This window comes from Mesocricetus auratus, unplaced genomic scaffold (genome assembly GCF_017639785.1).
Source record: "Mesocricetus auratus isolate SY011 unplaced genomic scaffold, BCM_Maur_2.0 Super-Scaffold_100010, whole genome shotgun sequence".
NCBI lineage: Eukaryota > Metazoa > Chordata > Mammalia > Rodentia > Cricetidae > Mesocricetus > Mesocricetus auratus.
Window position 1 is genome coordinate 52,755,028 of NW_024429194.1, and position 23,236 is coordinate 52,778,263.

General features: G+C 41.1%; 1 protein-coding gene across 9 annotated transcripts in view; it reads left to right on the forward strand.

Moving 5' to 3' along the window:
• The window catches only part of Ankrd44 (ankyrin repeat domain 44), a 264,217-nt gene that overhangs the window by 161,558 nt on the left and 79,423 nt on the right, over positions 1–23,236 (forward strand). For all 9 annotated transcript variants that reach the window (XM_040753614.1, XM_040753617.1, XM_040753618.1 and 6 more), the window contains exons 8-10: positions 108–320; positions 7,322–7,400; positions 16,840–16,954. In XM_040753614.1, coding sequence (XP_040609548.1) covers positions 108–320; positions 7,322–7,400; positions 16,840–16,954 — 407 coding nt within the window. The remainder of the gene's footprint in view (positions 1–107; positions 321–7,321; positions 7,401–16,839; positions 16,955–23,236) is intronic.

The following is a 23,236-nucleotide window of genomic DNA, read 5'->3' on the forward strand; positions in this document are numbered from 1 at the left end:
GCTGGGTGAATATTTCCATTCTCTCATCAGAGCCATTAGGCTTTTTGTGGCAAATGGAGTAAATTGGCTCCAGTGATTTTAATTGTGCTGTGTTGGATGCTTTGCAGGTTGATGAAATCAATGTCTACGGAAACACAGCACTGCACATTGCCTGTTACAACGGCCAGGATGCTGTTGTTAATGAGCTCATCGACTACGGTGCTAATGTGAACCAGCCCAACAACAGTGGCTTCACCCCTCTGCATTTCGCAGCGGCATCCACTCATGGTGCTCTGTGTCTGGAATTGTTAGTAAACAATGGGGCCGATGTGAACATTCAGGTATGGTACCTCTCTCTGCCTTAAACACCTTTGCACTGACCCTTTGCACTAAAGTTACTGTTGCCAGGGATGCTGTGTTTTTATAAATGGGAAGCACGTTGATTCACATAGCCTCCTCTTGAATTGAGATGCTGTGGAATTTGCTGGGTTGCCTCTCCAGGGATGATAGTGCCAGCATGTAGGTGTCAAGGCTCCAATCCTTTTTCCTTTTTTTAAATTAAATATTTTCATTTATTTTACATCCTGACCTCAGTTTCCTTTCCCTCCTCTCCTCCTGTGGGCATCTGTGGGTCTTTCAAAGGAAGGAAGATAATGGGTGTTAGGTAGAAACACCATCTTTGCAACCCTGCACTTAATTAACTCACAGGTTGAAACCCTCTGATTTTGATCAGTGGGCATGTTATTTTTAAATACAAAAGGGAGCACTTTTCCATTCTGAGAAAAAAAATAAATGTAGTTATAGCAGACCTACAAATGGGATGCCTTCACAATAATTGAAAGTCTGCAAAACTGGTCTAGATTTTGAGTCATGAAGATGAAGAATGGGAGGGGCTGTTGGAGGGAGAAACTTTGCAGAGAGAGAATCAACAAAGGTTGATGAGACAAGAGAGAGGAGCTGAAGACGAGGAATGGAATCCGGAGAAAGGGCAGTGGCACTGTAGAGTGGTCACATGCTTTGATCTGGGCCTAGCCGGCTTTAACTTTAGATCAGTCGATTCTAGCATTGCCTTCAGATAACTAAACAAAAGCAACCTATCTGTGTCTCAGTTATTTTGTTTGCAAAGTTAGCATTATCTTGATGGTCATGTTGTAAAGATTAAACATAGCTGTCATACCAAAATTATATAGATCAAAACTTGACATACAATAAGTACCTGATATTGTTCATATTCATTGGAGAATGCCAGGAGCAAGAGTGGGCATAGACAGTAAACAGATGCACTTAGTTTATTATATATGTCTGTGTGTGTGTGTGTGTGTGTGTGTGTGTGTGTGTGTATGGCAAAGCACACATACATGTGGATATCAGAGGACAACTTGTAGGAGTTAGTTCTCTTCTATTTCCATGTGGGTTATGGGAATTGAACTTGGGTACCCTGGCTTGACAGCAAGAACCCTTACCCACTGATCCACCTCTTAGGCTCTGCGTTTAATTTTTGGGAAACTGATGTTGAGCCAGCCTGATGACACAGTAGTGGAAAATGTGATATGCTATCACGGAAGGGCAGTAAAGAATATGAAAAATTAGTACTTAGGTTGCTTCAGTCACCAAAAGGCGACAGAAAGGGTGGAGTCATTCCAGGAGAGTGTACATAATAGCCTGAGTGGGGAAGGCAAGGGAGCACTCCAAGGCTTGATTCTTAGGGTCCAGAGAAGGACGAGCCAGAGCAGAGGATGAGGAAGAGGCAGGAAATGGGAGAAAGAACTGAAGGGAATTTGGTATCTTCATGAAGGTCAGACTCGTGCAGAAGGGAAAAATAAATGGAAAAAGAGTGTTTCAGAGCCCCACATTCAGAGTCCCAGAAGAGGTTAAAAAAGGCCTTTGGAAACATGGAGGAGACCAAGAAGACACAGGCCAATGTGACAAAACTTTTGTGTGGGGTGGCAGTCACAGAGCATGGTAGTCACAGGGAGCAAGAAGCACAGGAGGCCAAACGAACAACATCCCTCGGACTGTGGATTTCTGTGGTTCTTTCCAGGAAGATGATGGGCATTAGATAAAGGCACCATCTTTGCAATCCTCCACTTAACTCACTGGCTGTCTGGGGCTCCATCTTCTGAAAAATGCATCCCAGTGCTCTCAGTGTGCCTGATACCCAGAGCTAGGAAGCCACTTCCTGCCATACCTCCCTGCTTCTTCCAATTGGCAACCCAGTGGTCAGTTCAAATTACATGATGGACCTAGAGGTTACACTGGTTTATGTCAGCCTTAGTCTCTTTCCTGTAAAATAGACCTGAGGGTCTGGAGATATGGATCAGCAGTTAATAGTACTTGCTGCTCTTGCAAAGGACCCAGGTTTTAAAATCAATCATCACTCCAGTTTCAGAGGATCCAACTGGTACATGCAGATGCCTGCACATTCATACGTACTGCACATTTATACACTTGGACACACATATGTACACGTAAAATAAGTAAATCTTTTGAACATGGACCAGACTACATGCACTTGGACATATGTACACATAAAATAGGTAAATCTTTTGAAAATGGACCAGACTACATGCATATTTATTTAGCCTTGATGCTTAATTTTTCTCAGCGGCTGTTAGTCATAAACAGAATGCAAGAAATGGCATCTTAAAACCATAGATGGGTTGGTCTGTATCTACTCTGTAAAGGGAGTTTTGAATTCATATCTAGGCTTTGTTGGGCTCCCTTCATCTCATATGTCTATCTTCTCTGAGTGTGTAGTTACCTCCAGATTCTCCTTCCAGGTTGAACGTATATTCTAAGCACACCTACCTTTTCATGTACCATCCTGTCTGACTCCAGGTGTATTTCTAGTTAGACTTGTTACCTCTCTGTCCCACACTGCTCCGGATTTTAAAAATCTGTGTGGATTAGACAGTTTGTATTCATTTCAATTTTTCAAGTTGGAGGGAACGCAGCCAGTATCCACCCAGAGTTCACTCTGGTCTCCTCCACATTTATAAAACACTGCATGACATTTTCATGGACAGCAACAAGATTGATGGGAAAGAGAGAGGATGTGTGTTCCATGTGTATTTTATAGTCTCTTGTTTTATTAGAGTCATCTCATTTTACTAAATTTTTACTTTTCACTATTTAACTTTGATAAAACAATAAAGACATGTTATTTTATATAAAAAATCTATTGAAGATTGACTTGTAATTTGTAAATAAAAATATATAATTTTTCTTCTCTTCTACAGACCATAACTTCTGTATTATCTTGAGGTTTTTGTTTTGTTTTTTTACAAGCACTCAGAGTAAGACTCCAAGAAGGTACTGAATACAAAGCCACAGTGGATAAGACAAGACAAAACAAAAACAAAAACCAAACCAAAACAACAACAAAAACAGTCCCAGAAATTGCTGCAGCCATGTTGCCTAACTCCTGATCACCAACGTTTAGTCTCGTCATGATCTCCATTCTTTTTTGTCCATAGACCTTTGGAACATTTGTATCTAGGAGACTGGAGCTGAAGCCTGCCACATATCTGCTGAAGCAGTTTCCTTTTCTGTATGCATTAGGACTAACTTACAGAATGGTGTTTATCACAAACTAGAATGGGCAGGAGGAAACAGCAGAAGGAATGTAACCTTGAACTTTTGGAGAAGTAATGGAGGAGGAAGGGAGTGAATGTGTGAATTCACACATACCATCTTTGACATTTTAACCACTAAAATAAAAACAAACTGAATTGCATTGTGGCTTTTCCCAACCAGTTTTTGAGATACCCTTCCACTGACTTAGAAATCCTTCCTGGGTACCTGAGTTTACATCCTGACACCCCTATCCTGGCTTAGGGGTGATCCCATAGCAGCCTTATTGCCTTGTGACAGATAGGCCATTGATTCCTGTGACTCTAAGATGCATCATGTCACAGAGCATGCCCTGTCTCTAAGGAGTAGTAGTGCCATTTAAGAAGGAGGCTTTGGGTTAGGAGGTGCTGGAAGATGAGCAAACAAGACATTATGAATGAATTCCTGAGGAAAATGGTGGCCAAGGCAATTTATATAATCTATTTAGTTCAAGGACATGTTGGATTCTACCCTGCAAAAAAGTACCAATATTTGTCACAAAGTAATCTTAATTCTTACTAGTTTTCCTTTATGACTCAGGGCTTGAGCATCCTTAAAAGAACTGCTTGTTTCATTAAGTGAATTCTCAAAGCGTTCAAAGCCTTAAATCTGATGGGAAAAACATACCCAGGAAACTGGGGGAGACTAGGAATTAAGGAAAGTATTTTAAACAAAGCCTTGAACAAATAGAAGGATTAGACACAATCTCCTGAGTACGTAGGCAATGTGACCCTTGTCCAAAGTTCCAGGGACAGTCACAACAACCAGGTGCCACTGTGAAGGACTTTTCAAGCAGAAAATGAAGTGCAGCAGAGTTTTAGTTTCAGTTTGACTGGATTCTAAATTTTGAAGACTGAAGGAAGAATGTTACTCGTTGAATGTCATTGACTTTCAGTGATTAAAAAATCAAAAAACAAGGAGCACCCTTTTTACCCATACCATGTAAACAAAGCAGCCCCAAATGGTAGCTGTGAAACTTAGGACAACTGGCTAGTGCCTGGTCTTATTGGTAGGTGAACAAAGGCAACAGTCTGCACAGGTGCATCTGAAATGAGCATCATCTGCACCAAACAGCCCATCTTTGCATCCTACCATCTGTGGTCTTCTCTGCTTATTTGTCCTTTTACTAGAGACACAGATCCTCCCAAGGAGCAGAGTGCGGTTGCCATACAGGATTGGCTTTGTAATCTATACACTAGTAACTGCCTGCTTCTGCTTTGGCTTGCTGCTGCAGTTCGTATAGCTACCAAGTGCATAATTCTTGGTAGAGTTGCTACAATTGCTCATTTCCAAGCATGGGAAGGCCCTTACTTCAATATTTACCAAGATGTTTTCTAAACACTGAAGTATTTATAACTTTATATACATTTAATTAAATCATAATTACTTATGCTTTTATATTAAATTTAAGAGAAAATACTGGAGCAAATTCTTAAGAAATAGCACCACCTACGGACAAATTAGTGTCAACTCTGAAATTCCTATTGTCACTTTTCCTGAGTCTTGGACTGCCATCCCTCTTATTGGAAGGGTTTGTGTCTCCCTCCTTCCCTCCCTCCCTCCCTCCCTCCCTCCCTCCCTCCCTCCCTCCCTCCCTCCCTCCCTCCCTCCCTCCCTCCTTTCTTCTTCTTCTTCTTCTTCTTCTTCTTCTTCTTCTTTTTTTTGTGATTGTTTTTAACTCCCTATGCTAGAGCAGTTCCCAGGTGTATGTCTCAAGGGCAGGGATGAGACGACATCCTTCTCCCAATGGTTTTTCTTTTTCCTTTAAAAGGTTCCGAGCACCAATCTTCTCTCGATATTTTCTGATTCTGGCTATAGTCATATTATTTCTTCAACTAGGCTGTAGCTATCACTGTGATTAACTCTTCCATTGGCATAAACTTTGTGTAACCACTTTCCTCTTTGCAAAGGAATACTTACAGGACATAGTAAAGCTCTCTCTGCTAAAACAAAACAACTCATAGTCTAAAGCGTGGCTCTTACCTTTGAGTGTACTGTGCAAGCTTGAGATGATGCCTATGCCCCTGTTCAGATTCAGTAGTGTGAGCTAGCCCACAGAATTCATATCATCACTAAGCACCCTGGGAAGGGGTGGACCTGGATCCTCTAAGAGATACTTAATGATTATTCAATTAGGGATTTTAAAAACAAAGCCATTTTAAAGCATAGATGCTTAGATTTTATCTAAGATTGAATATTCATGTGTGACACTTCATTTCTTTTTAACCTCAGACTTGAAGAAACATTTCTACTGATAGTTAGGAAAATAACAGCTACACAAGTTTTAAAAACACCCAAGGGCCAGCAAGCTGGTTCAACAAGTAAAGGCTCCTGCCACCATGCCTGTTGGCCTGAGTTAGAACTTTGGGTGCCACGTGATAGAAGATGAGAACTGGCTCCCTCAAGTTATCCTCTGGCCTTCATGTGTGCATGGTAGCATGTGCATCCAGCATCCACACACATACATAGTAAATGAATTAAAATGTAACAAAATTGAACATCAGCGCTTGAGTGAAGAAATGGTCACTCCTCACCATGAGTTCAAACCTATCACGAACTTAAAACTACTCTAACGAATTCCTTCCCAATACTGAACATCACAGCCCGGCAGCACTACAGTGTCTCTGTTGCTGGCCTACATGTTGCTGCCATCACACCACACCTCCAGGGGTTCATGCTGCATTTTGTAGCCCAGAAAAGGAGCCACAGTGAAGCTCCAAGGCACAGTTCCTACTGAGTCTGAACAGGTCCGCACAATCACAAGGTTAGAATGCTGTGTGGAGCTGTTGGGGGAGTCTGCACACCCACTCCTCCAGAGCTGCCTTTGGCCCACAAGCAAGATAGTCTCGTTCAGGTGTGTTTTCACTTCTTAATTAACCGTGCGGGAGTCTGACCTGCAGTATAATAACACTCAGTAGATGAGCCTGTGCCTTTTCTATGTTTTGTCTTAGCCTGCTTTAGGAAGTTTCATATTATTTTTCATCACGAGGAAGACATAGGTAAATCCACTATTTACTAAAGCAAAATGGAGGAATGGTGCAGGCTTTCCCACTTAGTTTTGAGAGTTACATCCATTTAGTCAGCTCCAGGTCAAACAGGTACACGCAAGTTTGCAGACCACTTATCTTTCTAGATGCTGAGAAGTACACCAAAGATGTCCTTTGTCAGATGATGGTGAGGGAGGAGAAAGAATTTTAGATGATCACTTCTGTAAGGGTTTTTAAGTGGTGATGTTAAATGTTTTTAATTAAAAGAAAAGGAGGCTGATATGATGGCTTAGCAGGTAAAGGCACTTGATGTGCAAGCCGGTGATGTGAGTTTGTGCACTACTTGCAAGCCTGTGACTTGAATTCAATCCCTGGAACCCACACATAACTGGAAGGAGAGAATGTGCTCTATGAAGCTACTCTCTGGCTTCCATGTGTATGCTATCCCACTGTTGTGCTGTGTGTGTGTGTGTGTGTGTGTGTGTGTGTGTGTGTGTGTGTGTATGTGATGAGTATGATGCCGTACTCAGCCTTAGTGCAGGGGCTTGGTTCTGCCTTAACTTAATGTGCCAGGCTTTGTTGACTCCTCAAGGGAGGCCTTACCTTATGGAAGGAGTAGATGGGGGTAGACTGGGAGGGAGGTGGGGGAAATGTAAAAAAAAAAAGATAAAAGGGTGGCTTTCACCATTCCAGGCCAGTGATGCTGCTCACCAATCCTTTGTTTCTCCTTTCTCGTTTTGTAGAGTAAGGATGGCAAAAGTCCCCTGCACATGACGGCTGTCCATGGAAGGTTCACTCGGTCGCAAACCCTCATCCAGAATGGTAAGGGGTATGCTTCTGTGGGCCTTAATAGTTTTCTTAGATGGCTCTAACTAGCTACGTGAAAATCGATGCTGTGTTTGCAATGTAGTAAGCACGGGTTTACCCTGGCTTTGCATTCTTGCTGAATGCTCGCTGTACTCATAGTATGAAATATGAAAAACCATGTTGTAGTCAGTTCCCAGATAGGTGAAAAACATGTGTGCCTGGCTCTTGGGAGAGATGAACAGGTTTTAAATGCTGTAGTTTTTCACTTTTAATGATGCTAAGCCTCCATAGCATTGCATTTTCTAACAGCTGCTCTGAGTTATTTTTAGACTGGTGAACCCAGTAAAGTTCCCCAAGTTTAAGCTCACTCAACCACATGGACAAAGGTAGAAAAAAGTGAGGTGACCCAGGGTTTAAGCAGGTAAGTTTGTGGTGAACTCACAGGCTTGACAGAAACCTAGGAAAGCCATATAACACGGGAATTTTCTAGGTTCTTAACAAAAGTGTGCTTGAATATCACCAGGCCAAAGTCCCTGAAGTCTCACTGCAAGGCATAGCTGATGTCCAGCCTTAGGGTCATGCTTACATCTGTGAGTGGACTACCAGTGACCACACAATTATATGATCTTAGCAAGTCTCATATACAATCTGAAAACAAGAATAAAAAAAAGAGGTTTAGATCAGGCATTAAGCTGACATTCCTGGTCAATTTGGTAACTCAAACCTTCCAGTTCTCAAATGTGAGTGACTTCTCTTGGATATCTTTATTTTGTAGCTGTAAGAATTTTGGACACAATGGAAAGTTAGTGGCATTGAGTTAAAACTTAGATACCCAAGTCATAAAACCAAATGTGTGTGTGTGTGTGCCCAGTCATTGATGATACTTAGTAAGTGATATATCCACAACACAGATTATAAACTGTTATTTATGACCATGTGTGAGAAAAGACACCTGAGCCAGCCTCCAGTGAGTCAAGGAAGGAGAAGTGGACATTCATTGCAGAGTACCCATTGTTCCCAACCGGCACTAAGAGCTGTGACATCCATTTTGGTGGACATAAATGAAGGCCTCTCCCTTTGAGTTTTCTTCTTAGCCTATTGTATTTCTCACAGGCTTTTTAGAAAGTACCTGTTCCCCTCAAAGCAAAGAAGGCTTAAACTTAAAACATATTTTTATCACATTCTTTCTGACTTGTATATTATGTGTTGTATGTTATATGTGTGGTGCACATATGAGAACACATGTGTGAGTGCCTGAGCAAGCTCATGGAGAGCCAGAGCAGGATGTTTGGTGCCTTCTTTCTGGCTCTATCTTACTATTTTGAGAGAGATTCTCTCACTGAGCAGTTTGGAGTTGCAGATAGGCTGGTCAGCAAACTCTCGGGTCTAGCTAGGCTGGTCAGCAAACTCTCGGGTCTGCGCATCTCTCTCTGGGTTGCACGAAGGGCCATGCACAGTTCTCTATGTGGGTGCCGGGGATTTGAACTCATGCCTTGTGCCTACAGAGCAAGAGGCTCATACTCACTGAACCATCTCCCTAGCCCCTTGATTTTTTTTTTTGGATGTGAGTTTCATCAGTGGACTTTAGCTATATGGAACAAAAAGTTTTATCTCTCATTAAAGCAATCTCCAGTGACAGAGACAAGGCTGAAGAGTTCAAAAATGTGTGTATGAATGTTTCATCTGCATGTATATATGTGTACCATGCATGTGCCTGATGCCCACAAAGACCAGAAGAGGGTGTCAGATTTCCTGGAATTAGAGTGACAGGTGGTTGTGAGCAGACATGTGGATGCTGGGAACTGAACTCTGCAAAAGCAGTTAGAGTTCTTAATCGCTGAGCCAGCTCTTCAGCCCTGAGAACATTTTTTAAAAACCTTATGAGCTGCTTTTTTTTTTTTACTAGTCTATCCTCTTCCAGACACCACACTTATGTCTCCTCCACTTCAAGTGTGGCCCAGCCTCCCTCTCCCGTAGTAGTGTGCTGATAGCATTCCTAGGGACCGTTGGCTGCCTTGATCCTCCATCCATCAAACTTGGAGTTTGCTGCGCTTTGAAGGCTTAGCTTCTATGCTTAAGACCCCTTTGTTTTATAGCTTATCCCATCACTGGCTGGCTGGCATCAGTTTATGGGTGAGCTAGGGTCCTCAGGCCTGAACTGAACTTATGAGATACAGTGGCTGCAATAGTACATACATGTTAGTACATGTACTGAAAAAACTAACTTTGGTTGAACGTTCATGCTATGCCAGGCTCTTGGCCAGACACCCCCATATAATTCCTTCTCACCATCCCTGAAGGAAACTTATCAACCTCACTTCAAAGATGAAGAAAGTGAGTCGGAGCAGTGGTCATGTGCTGGGCTTCCTGAGCAGCAGGGTTCGGAACACAGTCTAGCACTAGAGAGTAGCCGCCAGCCACCCTCTCCACATACATCTCCCCAGAAGAATGTGGGATTCAAGTTTTTTCTTTTCAGCTTGAATTCAGTTCAGTCTCAGAGGTAGACTGGGACAGAGCTGTCCCTGTAGATGGACACCCGAGTGCTTTCTTTCTGCTCTGATTGCATCATGAGAGGGGTCAGTTCTGACATTTGACCTTTCTGGGGATTTAAAAAGCTGTTTTAGGGGGCAAAGGAATTTCCTTTTTTTCCTTCATTTATTGTCTTGTTTTGGGAAAAACTCCTGTTCTTGCAAAGCCCCTGCTTCCCCAGAGGCCTGGTGTCTGTCCCTAGAGCTTGTCACAGTTCACCCAGGCCTGGTGTCTGTCAGTCCCCAGAGCTTGTCACAGCTCACATAAGCTGCTCTGTGTTCTGGAGCTGGAAGACACTGTCACACAGGGACACAGTTGACCATGAACTAGAGAATGTCCTATATATTTTTGTTGTTGTTGTTCTGTTAAGTCACTTAGATGTCTGGCCTCTATAGAACATTTTTCTGATTCTTCCCTCCAGCCAGGCTTACTAAATAAATCTACATGAAAACCTGGTTCCTCCAGCATCATTTGGTAAGGCAATCACTAAGACAAGCAAGTAAAAAATCCACAACTTTTTCTTTTCCAGTTAAAAAACAAAGTGTACTTGGGCTCAAATCGCATTGTTTGTTGTTGCAAAACTACAGCAAGAGAGGGGTGGGGGCTAGAAGATGACACTGCATAATCAAACACATCTGATCCAGCTATTGACATGAGGCAGCTGCCTCAGACACTGCCTAACAAGTTACAGAGTTCAAACATGATATTGCCTTAGACTCTTCTGATACCAGCTGTCTTTATTTTTGGAGCGTCTGAAAGCATTAGCTTGCGATGACTCAGTATGGTTTCTGACCTTGGCTCACAGTCCTTCTGAAGTGACTTAAGATTACCATTCTTGTCTGTGCAATGGAAAGCTAATTTCAGAGGAATACTGACCATCCCTTTGAACATGCCACGCATGCCTTTCATGTGGTGAGTGCTTATTTTACTCATTGATTGTTAATAATCAGTTTGCCGCATTTAACCTGCAACCTTCAGATGAATGGTAAAGATATCTAATGTCTCCTCTGAGCAAGGCTTAAATATTTTCAAGTGGAAATGGAAATGTCTGTAGAGTTCTGATAAAATAAAAACTCACTCACCCGGAGGATTTACTTTAATAGAACCATATTTTCAGATACAAATGCAAAGTCTCTCTTATTTTTCTATTGTCATTATGTTCCCCTAAAATATATTTTAAATGACAGCAAAAGCATATACATATGGTAATTATTTTTCCATGGCTTTAAACAGACATAAAATGACAACATGAATGGGAAACCTTTTAGACTTGGACTGCCCTTGTTGATATTTCATCCTTTTCTTTCTCTTCTCAATCTTTGGCCTTAGTGTGTCTTCAGAAACCTTTGGTGGCTCTCAGCTGGGAAGGATGTGTGGCTATGTAGCAGTGTCGGGGACAAAGGCGTCTCTGAAGTCTATGGATCTCCTCTTCCATTTTCTTAGACCAGTTCCCTGGTTGACCCCTTTGGGTAGACCACACCTCATGTCCTTAGACAGATACATACGCCCAAACTATGCGGGGTAATCATGGTGACCAAATGGCTGCCAAAAACACAATCAGGTCATAAAAATGAAATAATCTAAATATAAACTAATCAGATCATAGTGAGATACCTCTCTACTCCCTAGATGATCACAATAATTAGCTTTATCATTTTTATTATTGTAAAACAACCATATACTCACTGCAAACTAAAACGAAATCATTGAAGGACCTCTCTAATCAGAACTTCTATTGGTAATTCGGTAAATGTTTTGGAATTTCCTATTTATGTATAGAAAGATACCCAATTACTACTTTTATAAGCATGGTCATAGAGTATTTCTTTGAATAACTCATTCTAAAAATGAATGTCATACCAGAAGGACACAGATCTGAGTAAAGATCAGTGTTTGAAGTCAGGCTGCCAGTGATATTTCTCCACCATGGTCAAAGGCAACTATGTTGTCAGCTGCACATGTGCAGACTTGCCGGCAGCAGGTTGAGTCTTCAAGTTATGATCTAGACACAAAAGTCTCTTAGACAGAGGGAGGCACCTCAGATCTGTCTGTGATGAGCACGGGTTTTGAAGCTTTCGCCTCTTTCAGCAGGGCCACATACTTTTTATTGCAAAGATTGTCATCTGACATACTTTAATAATGTATTTGTCCAGTTAAAAATACTACTTCCTGAAAAAAAGAACCACCTCGTGGTGTATTGATTAGGATGAGCAAAAGTGGGTTTCATTGTTCATTGGAGTGGAGGGATGTGCAGATATTGGGGGATTTGAAATGGTTTATCATAAGACACAGGATCCTGGCCTGGAAGTTCAGGTTCTTCCCAGATCCTGGAAAACTCTGAGGTAATGCCTGAGAACACATCACAAGGATGTAAACAGTCACAGCCTCTCTCAAAAGCTGCTTTTCTGCTGCTTGTCCAGATCCTTAAAAAGATGCAGAATTTTTTTTTTTTTGGTTTTTACGAGACAGGGTTTCTCTGTATTGTTTAGGAGGCTATCGGTCCAGCCCGGCCTCGAACTCAGAGATCCGCCTGCCTCTGCCTCCCAAGTGCTGGGATTAAAGGCGTGCGCCACCACCGCCCGGCTAAAAAAGATGCAGAATTTTAACCCAGCAGTTCTTAAGTAAATGTAAGTAAATGCTCCAAATTGCAGATATTATATAGCCATTTGCAGTTATATTAGTGAAAAAATAACACATGGAAGATTTTGTAATGTAGCATTAAGGGAGAAAGCAAGATACAAACATTTCTACACTATATGAGCTCGGTCATGGTAAAAAAAATCTACATATAATCCATGCATGCAAATACACACTCATGTGCATGGGTGTTTACACATATGTATACACAAATATATACAAATGCACACAGATATGCTCAGATGTATATACATGAGAATGCACACGCAAATGTACACATGCACATGCAAATGCTCACATGAATACACAAATGCTCACATACACATACAAAACTGGAAGGGGACACTCCAGAATACTAATACTGTCTTGGATAAGCAATTCATTTATGGATGATTTCTCTCTTTTTTATTTCATTTGATCATCTTCATCAACAATAATTGTTTAGAACAAGTATATCTTCATAGCTTGATTAAAACCATTCATTCATATATTTACATTTCTTATTTTGGCAAATACAGACATGCATATAGTTGAGGAGTGTATACTAGATATTATAATGCTAGTGTATCTTGTCACAATACGAATATATTAACAAATGAAAATCACAATGAAATAAGGTCAAAGGTTATGGGACCTTGTTAACTGGTGGATTTTGATTTTGTTTTTTATAGTACTGGAGAGTGAGGGTGACTATTTGGTAAGGCATAGTCATTCACTGAGGTCTACTCTACACCTGTCATCTGCCAGCATGATCTGATAGTTCAATACTCTATAACTGTCATCTGCCAGCATGATGCAATAGCTCAATACTCTACACCTGTCATCTGCCAGCATGGTTCAAAAGCTCCAGAATGTACAGATTTCCACAATGATGCAGAGATTATTTCTGAATAGGATAACAAAAAGCTACAACCTCAGAATAATTTATTTTGCTATAATACACTGGGTATTTACTTTTTAAGTGTTGTTAAAGAGTATATTTGTTTATGTAAACATAAACATCCACTATGATTTATTCTCCCATGCTATCTCCCCCTACTTTTCTATACCTTTAATTTTCTATACCTTGCTTCTGGCCTTAAAATTTTCTTTTTCTTTTCTTTTTTTGAAATGAGGTCTTGTTCTGTGGCTTGGGCCAGTCTCAAGCTCACTATGTAGCCCAGGATAGCTTTAACTCACCATCCTTCTACCACAGCCTCCCAAGTCCTGGGATTTACAGCATGAATCACCATATCCATTAGGATTTACCTTTAAATCAAGATCTAAGGCTTATACAGCTGAGTGGGCTTGAGTGCTTTCTCAAGACCACACAACTGTCACTACTGTGTAACTGAGGAAGGTCCTGATCATCCCTAAAGGATCCTTGTTCTCATCAGAAGTCACTCTCATTATCCTCCCCAGAGCCTGGCAACCACTAATCTACTTTGTCCTTATGAACTGTTTGAGGCTCTTCCTCAGGCTATTTCTTTCAGGCCTTAGGGGACATTTATTTAGCCAGACAACTTGCATCACAGCCACTAAAATAAACTCCCAATGGGCCAGCGAACTCAACCTGACACATTTTTCCAGTGTAGTCCACAATGGGTTAATTTCTTTGTTACCAGAGTGTACAGAGAGCTTCTGTATTTGCCACCCCAATACGATAAGGGAAAAGGCTTATCTGTTATATTTGTAACAGAATAAAGACACCACGAATAAAGGCAAAGGAAGACTAAAAGGAAAATATTTATAGCATATATTACTGATAAGTACACAATCACCCAGAGTCTGAAAAGCTCTTGAAAATCAAGAAATAAAAGACCTCATGCAGACACACAAATTTAGAACAATGGGCAACAGTCCTGAGAAATGCTTCCTTAGGGTTAAGTAAACAAATGTCCCTTGATACAGGAGATGATGCTCAGTTTCCTTCATAATAGGATAAATGCAAATGAAAACCCCACTGGGATGCTGGTTCTCAGTCATCAGATGACAGATTCTCCAAAGCTTGATGAGACTAGAGAAGAGGCACATTCTCACAGCGCCGGTTAGCATGCATGTTACACAGCCCCACAGAGAGCGAGTTGGCAAAACCCAGCAAAAACACACGCTCATTTGCTTTTAAACTAGAAAGTACCCTTCTATGAAAATTACTCTGAATCTGCAAATAGCAAATACAAGAAGTATACATGCAAATGAGATTCTTCACTGGTAATAGCAAAATGTTATTTACAGCCTAGTCCATAGGATATGAGTCTGCAAAGCCAGCTCATCCATGCAGGAGGAACAACACAGCTGCATAATAAGGCTGTCCTCAAAGAAGTGACCACTTACTTTGAGTTCCAGGATGTAGTCAGTGAAGACACAGTCAGAGAAACAAGAAGCATAAGCTAGAACTAATGAAAACGATTTCCAGCAGGAAGTCTGTAAGAATGGAATGGGGGAATAGGAAGAGAAGTGAGTGAGTGCATACGTGCATGCATGTGTGTCTGTCTGTCTGTCTGTCTGTCTATCTATGTGTGAATGCATGCCTGCACATGTGGAGGCAACAAATTACCCTCAAGTGTCATTCCTGAGGGGCCATCCACCTTGTTCTTTTGAGACAGGGTCTCCACTGGGACCCGGAGCTTGCTAACTAGGCTTGGTGGCTGGCCAGGGAGCCCTGGGGTTCTTCCTGCCCCTGTCTCACTCATGCTGGCTGTGATTGCAAGTGTGTGCCACTGTGTCCAGCTTTTTGCTTAGGTTCTGGGAACCAATACAGGGCTTCATGCTTGCATGGCAACCACTATGCCAACTGAGGTATCTCCTACGCATGGGGTTTTTAAAAATATAATTTTGATTTGTGAAGTATAAATATTTTACATATGAGTAAAACACACTAAATTGAATCTAGTTAAGAATTTAAAAGAGAATCTAATGTATCAACTGTATATCAAAGCAAGTGTACAAGTGCATAGTGGTTAGGTAGCTTTTGCATAAAGTGTCCCCTGTGTGGCAGAGATCATTATGGAACAGCTTTTTTGGAGATGGCATATTACAGTGAGTATTCTCACAGTGTTAAAAGATGCTTGCTAATTATAAAGGGTATAGTTCCCATAGGATGTGTTGGCAGGTGCCATCTTGAGTACTCAAGCATCTTTTTTACTGAAGTAAAAGACATAAAACAGGAAACCCCATTGTAGCTGTTTTTAAAGAATTAATAGTTCAGTACCATTAAATGCTCGTCCTGTTATGCTGTCACCAACAACAGCATTCCATACTGGGGCCTTGTGTCTGTGGCACATAATGCGGCATTGCATGGCCACGCAGCAGAATAATGCAGCCTGCATGCATGGGGGGCTGTGCCATGGGAAGTAGTCTTGCCAACACGTTTAGTGTGACTCTGATGAGGAAACCTCCAGACAAGTCCTGGATGTCAGACATTCTACATGACTTGGCGTGGTTTCCAAACATATTAACAGCATGTGGGGTTTTGAATAAATAAAATGCAGAAGGAATCATGAAAGGGATGCTGTCAGAATCTTTGGATTTCAGACTTAAACAGGTAAACAATTGTGGAAGCTAGTTAAAGACAGTGCCATCCTTACTGTATATTGCATGGAATTATACCAATGTTAATTTTCTTCAATAAGATAAGATGATGCCTTTGTATGTGAGAATATTTTGATCTTAGGGGAAACACATATGCAAGTAAAATGCCACACTATCTTATTAATTTTTAAATGATTTTTACATAAGCAAATAGACCCATTATATGTGTACGTACACTCATTGACAGAAATAAACAATTGGAGGAAAACAAAGCAAAATAAATGAGATAGAATGAAAGTGTTATGTGAAAGGACAGATACCTATGTGACATTTTTATTAATATAGGCATTTTCGACTTTCAATCCAAGCTTTTTTGCATTTTACTCATCCATATTTTAAGCTAGGTCACCACACTATACAAATCTTTCTCTGAAGGTTCTATCCCGTTAGGCTTATATAAGGTCATTCCCATAAGTCTTCAGAATTGTATTTTATGGAAGTTGATTGAGCCAGAATATGGTTGTTGTAAGGTTTTAGGTCTTGAGACAATATAGATCTTTCAAAAGCATTTCTAATGAACTTCTATTTCAGCAGAGATGACATTGCTACAGCCTTAACTGGTGACTCATCCCCATAACAGTCATTTTTATACTATAGAACAAAGTCGCACACTGAAGTGAAAAGGAAATCACTGTTCGGTGTTCCCAAGTGGCTGGCAGGATGTGGTACCTAAATCAGCCTGATGCTTTGCATGATGCGGTATTACAATCTTTTTCAGGAGGCGAAATCGACTGTGTGGATAAGGATGGCAACACTCCCCTCCACGTGGCTGCAAGATATGGTCACGAGCTTCTGATTAACACCTTAATAACTAGTGGAGCTGATGCAGCCAAGTAGGTTCCTGGGAAAGCGCAGTGAGCTGACTGCCACATGTGGGAATGCTGCCAAGGGAGGCTGCCGTGCCGTGCGGTGGAGGGCTCCCGTTTATCCAGGGGAAGGTGGATCTGGGCCTTACGCTAAGCACAGATTGCATCTGAAGTCAAGTAAGGGACTTTAATGGCCGAGCCAGGAGGGAGCCAGTTTGTTTCAGGTGCCTCAGAACGAAGCCTGTTGGGCTGGCTTTAGCTGAGGGAAGCTCGGCTTCACTTTGCGCTCTGCTTTCTAGTGTCCCTTTTTTCAGCGCCCCCCGTTCAACAGGAAACGTAACGGGAAATTCAAATTCATTCAAAGATTTTTGCTCAGTTTTAAAAATAGAGTCGCAGGGTACAATTGAGTCTGTCTGCCACAAGGGGAAGCATGAGGGTCTGACTTCATTGTGCTCTTAATTCCACAAAATTATCCAAAGCATTTCTCTGGGGTATAGGGCTGAGTTCATAGGGGCTTCATGAACAGTTACCTGCCTGGCGTCATCAAGGAGATAATCTTGCTGGTCTCAAGTCTCACTTAGCACCCAGACGGTAAAACAGAGTTCTAAAGGAAAACAGGACTTCCGAGGCAAAATGCTTGGGTGTCTGTGTTGTCAAAGTTGACAGGAAAGAGAAAATGCTGTGGAGGGTTTTGAAGAGGCTTCAAGCCGAAGATGAGCTTTGGGCAAACCTGGGGGTGAGAGTGGGGGTGGGGGATGGAGGAGGATCTGAGAGCAGATGGCTGTGGCCCACCGGAGGAGGAGAGGGAGAGGCATACTCTTGTGCTTTTCTGGGCTAGCCTGGGCTCTTCTTCTGCCTGCTTCTCTTTAGAACTGTGTGATTTTGAGCCTGTTGCTCAATCCCTCTGTGCTTCGACACATAGAAATAATACGGGTACCTGTCTATAAGTTCGTTAGGAAGATTAAATGGCTTAATTACTAGGAAAGCTCTCTGGTAAGGTCTGAATGAATGCAAGCTATTTAAATACACCAGAAAATGTTATTAAAGTAATAATCTTTATGAAAAGCTCTCTGAACAGTGCCCAACATATAGAAGCTATCAATAAATGTTAACTGTTATTTTATTACCCAATAATATGTAATGGAGACAAATTAAAGGGTGCCTTAAACACTTAAATGCAGAGGTTTGCCTTGATCATAGAGGCTATGGGTAGCCATAAGTAAATTTTTAAATGCAGAGGTTTGCCTTGATCATAGAGGCTATGGGTAGGTAGCCATAAGTGAATTTTTAGGAGGGAAAGCATATATTAGGAATTCCGTGTTCATCAAATGTGTGTAATATAATTGGAAATCTTGCTAGAGAAAAAAACAAAATTGAGTGGTTTAGGGTATCCATGGTGGATACACGTTCTCTATCAAATTCACCGGAGGCCAGGCATTTTCAAGTGCATTTTAGGGAATACATAGCTTTGCAGTTGCAGTGCTTTAACCTTCTTTAATTCTTGGGTTGAATTAGACTTCACTAACCTCCTGGGTTGCTGGCCTGATGGTGGAGGTCATGCAGGAGTGAACGGTTGCAGGCTTGTGTCTGTTACCGTGGACCTTCACAGCCGGCTTTTAGCTCTGGATCTCCCAGAAGACCTGGTGTTCTAGCAGAAGAACAAATGGATAGACATTTGGATAGAGTTGGGAGCTGAAAGAAAGGCAGAAGTATGAAGAAGGGATTACCACTACAAGGACACAGACATATGGACATTTTGAAACGAAGCCCTGGGCCTGAGTGGCCTGACTTGTGGGGAGGTCAGGAGAAATGAGGTGGGGAAGAGGAAGAAGCATCTAGAAGGATCTCTTATGTCCTGCCAGGAACTGGATTCTATTTGGAGGCATTCGGAAGCTGTTAGGATTATAAATGGGTGTGGGGTTTGTCTAATAGTCCCATTTGTGTGTAAGAGAGATCCTCTGATAGCCACCCAGACAGACTGGAGGCCATCCAGACTGCACACACTTGGCAGCCTCTTCCAAGTGTCCCGGGAAGAAAAGATGAGGTCGTAGGCTGAGGATGAGGCTGAGAACATACAGAGGAGGGAAATGCTGGCAAACAGTGTTAGCTGTGCATCTTCTGAATAAAAACGAAAGGAATCCATTTTTAGCCAAGCCCTCCACCTCACTGATGATGTTCTCCAGTCAGCCTCCATCATGGCAGAATTAGTTAACCATGGTTACTAAGATAACTGACTGTGATACGCTATAGCTGCATATTAGTTGTCACCCACTGCACCTAGTTCTGGGGTTATATAGGTCCCTGTTCTCAAGAAACATGCAATCTATTTGGGACCAGATTAGATAAACAATGACCATTCTACATACTAAGTATGTTACCAGAGCAAGTAACACTGCCGTTGGCATACAAGAACACATGTGAGGGATGTGTTATCCTGTCTTATAAGACCAGGACTTGCTTGAAGGAAGAAGTTAGTCAACCAAGACTAAGATGAGCATCTGTTAACCAGGTCATTGTGGTGAGAGAGCTTCAGATCCTCAGTGGAGACTTACTTTCATTTTATTACTTGAACAATAAGCAATTAGCCTAACTACAAATTTCATGGGCTTTTGAAATTACCGTATCAGCAAATGTTTTAAAAACTATAAAACACGTACACATAGACAACAACATTCATGTAAACTACACAACTTCGCATCAGTGTAGCAGCAAACACCCATAAGTACTTACCTAGGCTAGGCACCATTCTAAAGGGTTACATGTAACCATCACAGCATTCCCATAGGGTAAGTGCTGTGTGGTTAGTCCCATCGTAAAAGGTCACAGAGCTAGTGAGCTGTCCTTGGTCATTTGGATCTGAAGCTCCAGTGTACTAACATGTGGCCCATTGCTAGTCTGGTAGCACGTGTTGTAGTGACTCGGGTTGTGCAATGTCAAGTCACCATCTCTATGGGGTGCTGACTCTTGAGGCTTCAGTGTCTATTGCAAGAAGGAAGGCCTTGCAGCCATGTAAGCAGTGTGGTGGGGCAATGGGCTCACAGCATCCTGGGCAGTGGCCCTTATTCTAGTCATGCCATCTTTTGTTCAGATGACAGTCTCAGTATCCCTCCCTGGTCTGTGACACAGCTTATGTCTAGAGGAGCAACTGTAGCTTCTCCCCATTGGCCTATGACAATGTTTAACCAAACTATGACACACAGTACAAGGTAATCTGAAGTCAAAAGTGAGCGCTGAGGTTTGTCACATTTATACAGGATGAAAACATTGTCATTCACATGAACCCTAATATGCTTGTATTGTTTTTTAATAATAATTGTATTATTAAAAAGAAAAGATTCTCCTGAGGACCTTTTAGAGCTCAAACATGTTTGCAGTGGCCCTGGAGGGTGCCTTAATGAGTTTAAGAAACATTGTAAAGCCGTGGGAAAGATGGAGTGGCAAACAGCGGGACCTGTGTGGGCAAAACTCAGGGAACAGGACAGAGCTTGGCTCTCAGGAGTGCAAAGATGTTCACTGTGAATCTAGAATCCCTATAGATTGGGCAATGGCCACTCACAAGAAGCCTTGGTAGCCATGTTATAGTGTTCATACTACTCAAACCACTGAAAGTGTTGGTGGGCTGCAAATGGCAGGAAGTGCTCTTAGTGCTATCAGCTATACCCAAACACCTGCAACAGAAGCTAGGGTGACACAGATAAAACCCTTTAAAAGTTCTGATTTTTAAAAAAAATTGAGAGCCAGGTGGTGGCGGTGCACACCTTTAATCCCAGCACTCGGGAGACAGAGGCAGGCGGATCTCTGAGTTTGAGAGCAGCCTGGTCCACAAGAGCTAGTTCCAGGGACAGTCTCCAAAGCCACAGAGAAACCCTGTCTCTAAAAACAAGCCCAAAAAATTGAGAATAGTTTAGGTAAAATAATCATAAGATGATTCCATTCTAAGTTAGTAAATGTGTGCTGTCCACTGAGTGGGCGAATTAAACCAAGCCTGCACGCTTGGAGGGTTGTGAATGAGGATTGAGCAAGGGGAAGGTTGAGAGTGGGTCATGGTTCACCCTGAGGAGCACAGCCTGATGATAACTTGACAGCCTCCAGTTCCCCGCGAAACTAACCTAGTCACGGGGTAACCATGCATCAGCTGCTTTTGTTCCGTGCTTAGTGTGCCTTAGCCCACTGAGTCCTTCTAATCACTCTGTGATGTAGACACTGTAATTATCTTTAAGTTCCTGATGATGGAGCCATTGTATACTTGCCAAACACTAAGTAGTTAGCAAGTAGCAAAACCAGAACTCAAGAATTTCTGACTCCATTGCCTTAAATGCAGTGTTCTTTACCACAAAGAGTAAAGGGAAAGTTCTGGAATACATTGGTTATAGCAACTTTGTCTCCTGATACCAAAAGGAAACTGGAAAAGACTATAATATTCTTCTGGTACAAAAGCCCTTTCACCTCCCAGAGCATGCCACAAGAACATCTTCCAGACCTCATTTATTTTGGAATAGCTAAGTAGGGCATGCCAGCTAACTGCTAAATTAGAAATACCTAAATACAAATGGCTTCCATTAATTTTATGACTTGCCAGATAAATGCAGCAATTTAACTGGAATTGGTCTCCTCTTTCCTGTAACTTATATATTGTTAACTTTAGGTTATTTAGCATTTTTATTCTTAATGCTCTTTAATATATGCCTGAAGTAAAAGTGAGGTTTCTCATCTATAAGAGCCAACCCCAGATTTTCCTATCAAGGATTTCAAAGTTCTTCCTTTGTGAGCTGTCTTATAGCAAAAAAGGGTAGCTCTATTTCAAATGTTTAAATCCTGTCTACATGAATCAGAGAGTCTGAATTCTGCCCCCTTTTCCTTTGCTTTACCTGATACATAGTTTGTTTGAACAATGTCATATTCAAGTTCAAACGCCAGTAATAATGGCGTCTATGCAGATACCTTCAAGCCATTCACTAAAATGATGACTTTCTTAAATGAAGAATAAAATAATGTAATAAACAGAATTTTTGCTAGTCTAAATTAAAGCAGTTTTATCTCTTTTATCTTTCTAAGTAGTAGTGAAAAAGAAAATAGTTAATGTAGATTGTGGTGAATTGTGGGAAGTGATAAAAGTGGAAAGATTGGTAATGAGGTTTATAGAATATACTGTGCAATTGTTACACTATTGCTTTCTGTTTATCTAGTTTCTTATAGATACTGATGTTATTTCTTTAATTAATTCTAATTCATGCATGTTGTTTTATAGAAAAATATATTTTGTCATTATAAAATATATTGTTTATATACACACATATGCATATATATGTACAGATATATAACTGTAAATTATATGCCATAAAATATATTTCATAAAATATGTTAGTTATACATTTGTGTGTATATACACACATATATTTGTCTTTATAAAATATATTTTGTATATATACATATATGTATGCATATGTGAATATATGTATTTTAAAAATGAGGTTCATTCAAAAAATTGTAGGAAATGCAGTCTTGATTCAGAATGTTCCTTTAGAAACTTGAAAATGTCATAGAAAATATTCTACGTATGTTATATGTTCTATGCATTCTTTATATTCTCTTCTAAAAGTCTAGAAATATTTAATTATGTATTTTTGCCTTAACCCCTCCAAACAAATCAAATTGTTACATGCTAATTCCATTAGCTTTAAATTCCATTTTAATGTATAATATATAATACACTTTTAAAAATAGTATGTTTCTATTAAACCAAGTGGGGATGTTATAAATAGTAAGAATAATAGGAACCCTTTGCTACCTTTTCCTGACTCTTCCTTTCCTTGAACAGCAAGTCCGTCAATGATGCAATTGCTTTCTGACTCTTGTAGTGGGGGTGGGTAGGGTAAGTGATGAGAGAGGCGATTACAAGCGTCCTCCTCCACACGCTGTTGCCTGGAAGACTGGAAAATTGCATCTCTTGATGGATGCCAGCAATTGCATACTCTGGGCTGGAAATCTCCAAAAATAGAAGGGAAAACTAACAGAAAATGGTACAAGATACCAACAAACCGAAACTGGCATGGGAGGAGAAAGTAAGATTCATTGCCGACACTTGCATTTTGCAAAAACACCGAAGACTGAAACATCTGTGGCTGTGTGTCTACTTTCGCACATTCACACACGTAATAAACACTAGCTCTTGAGATGGAAAATAAAGTGTTTAAAACGAGAGCTTAACAGATTCAAATCATATGTGTTTCTTTATGAAGCGTGAAATCTGAAAATGGACCACTTTGTGTCTGAGAATAAACTTGGGTACTTAATGCTGCAGGGCCTGTG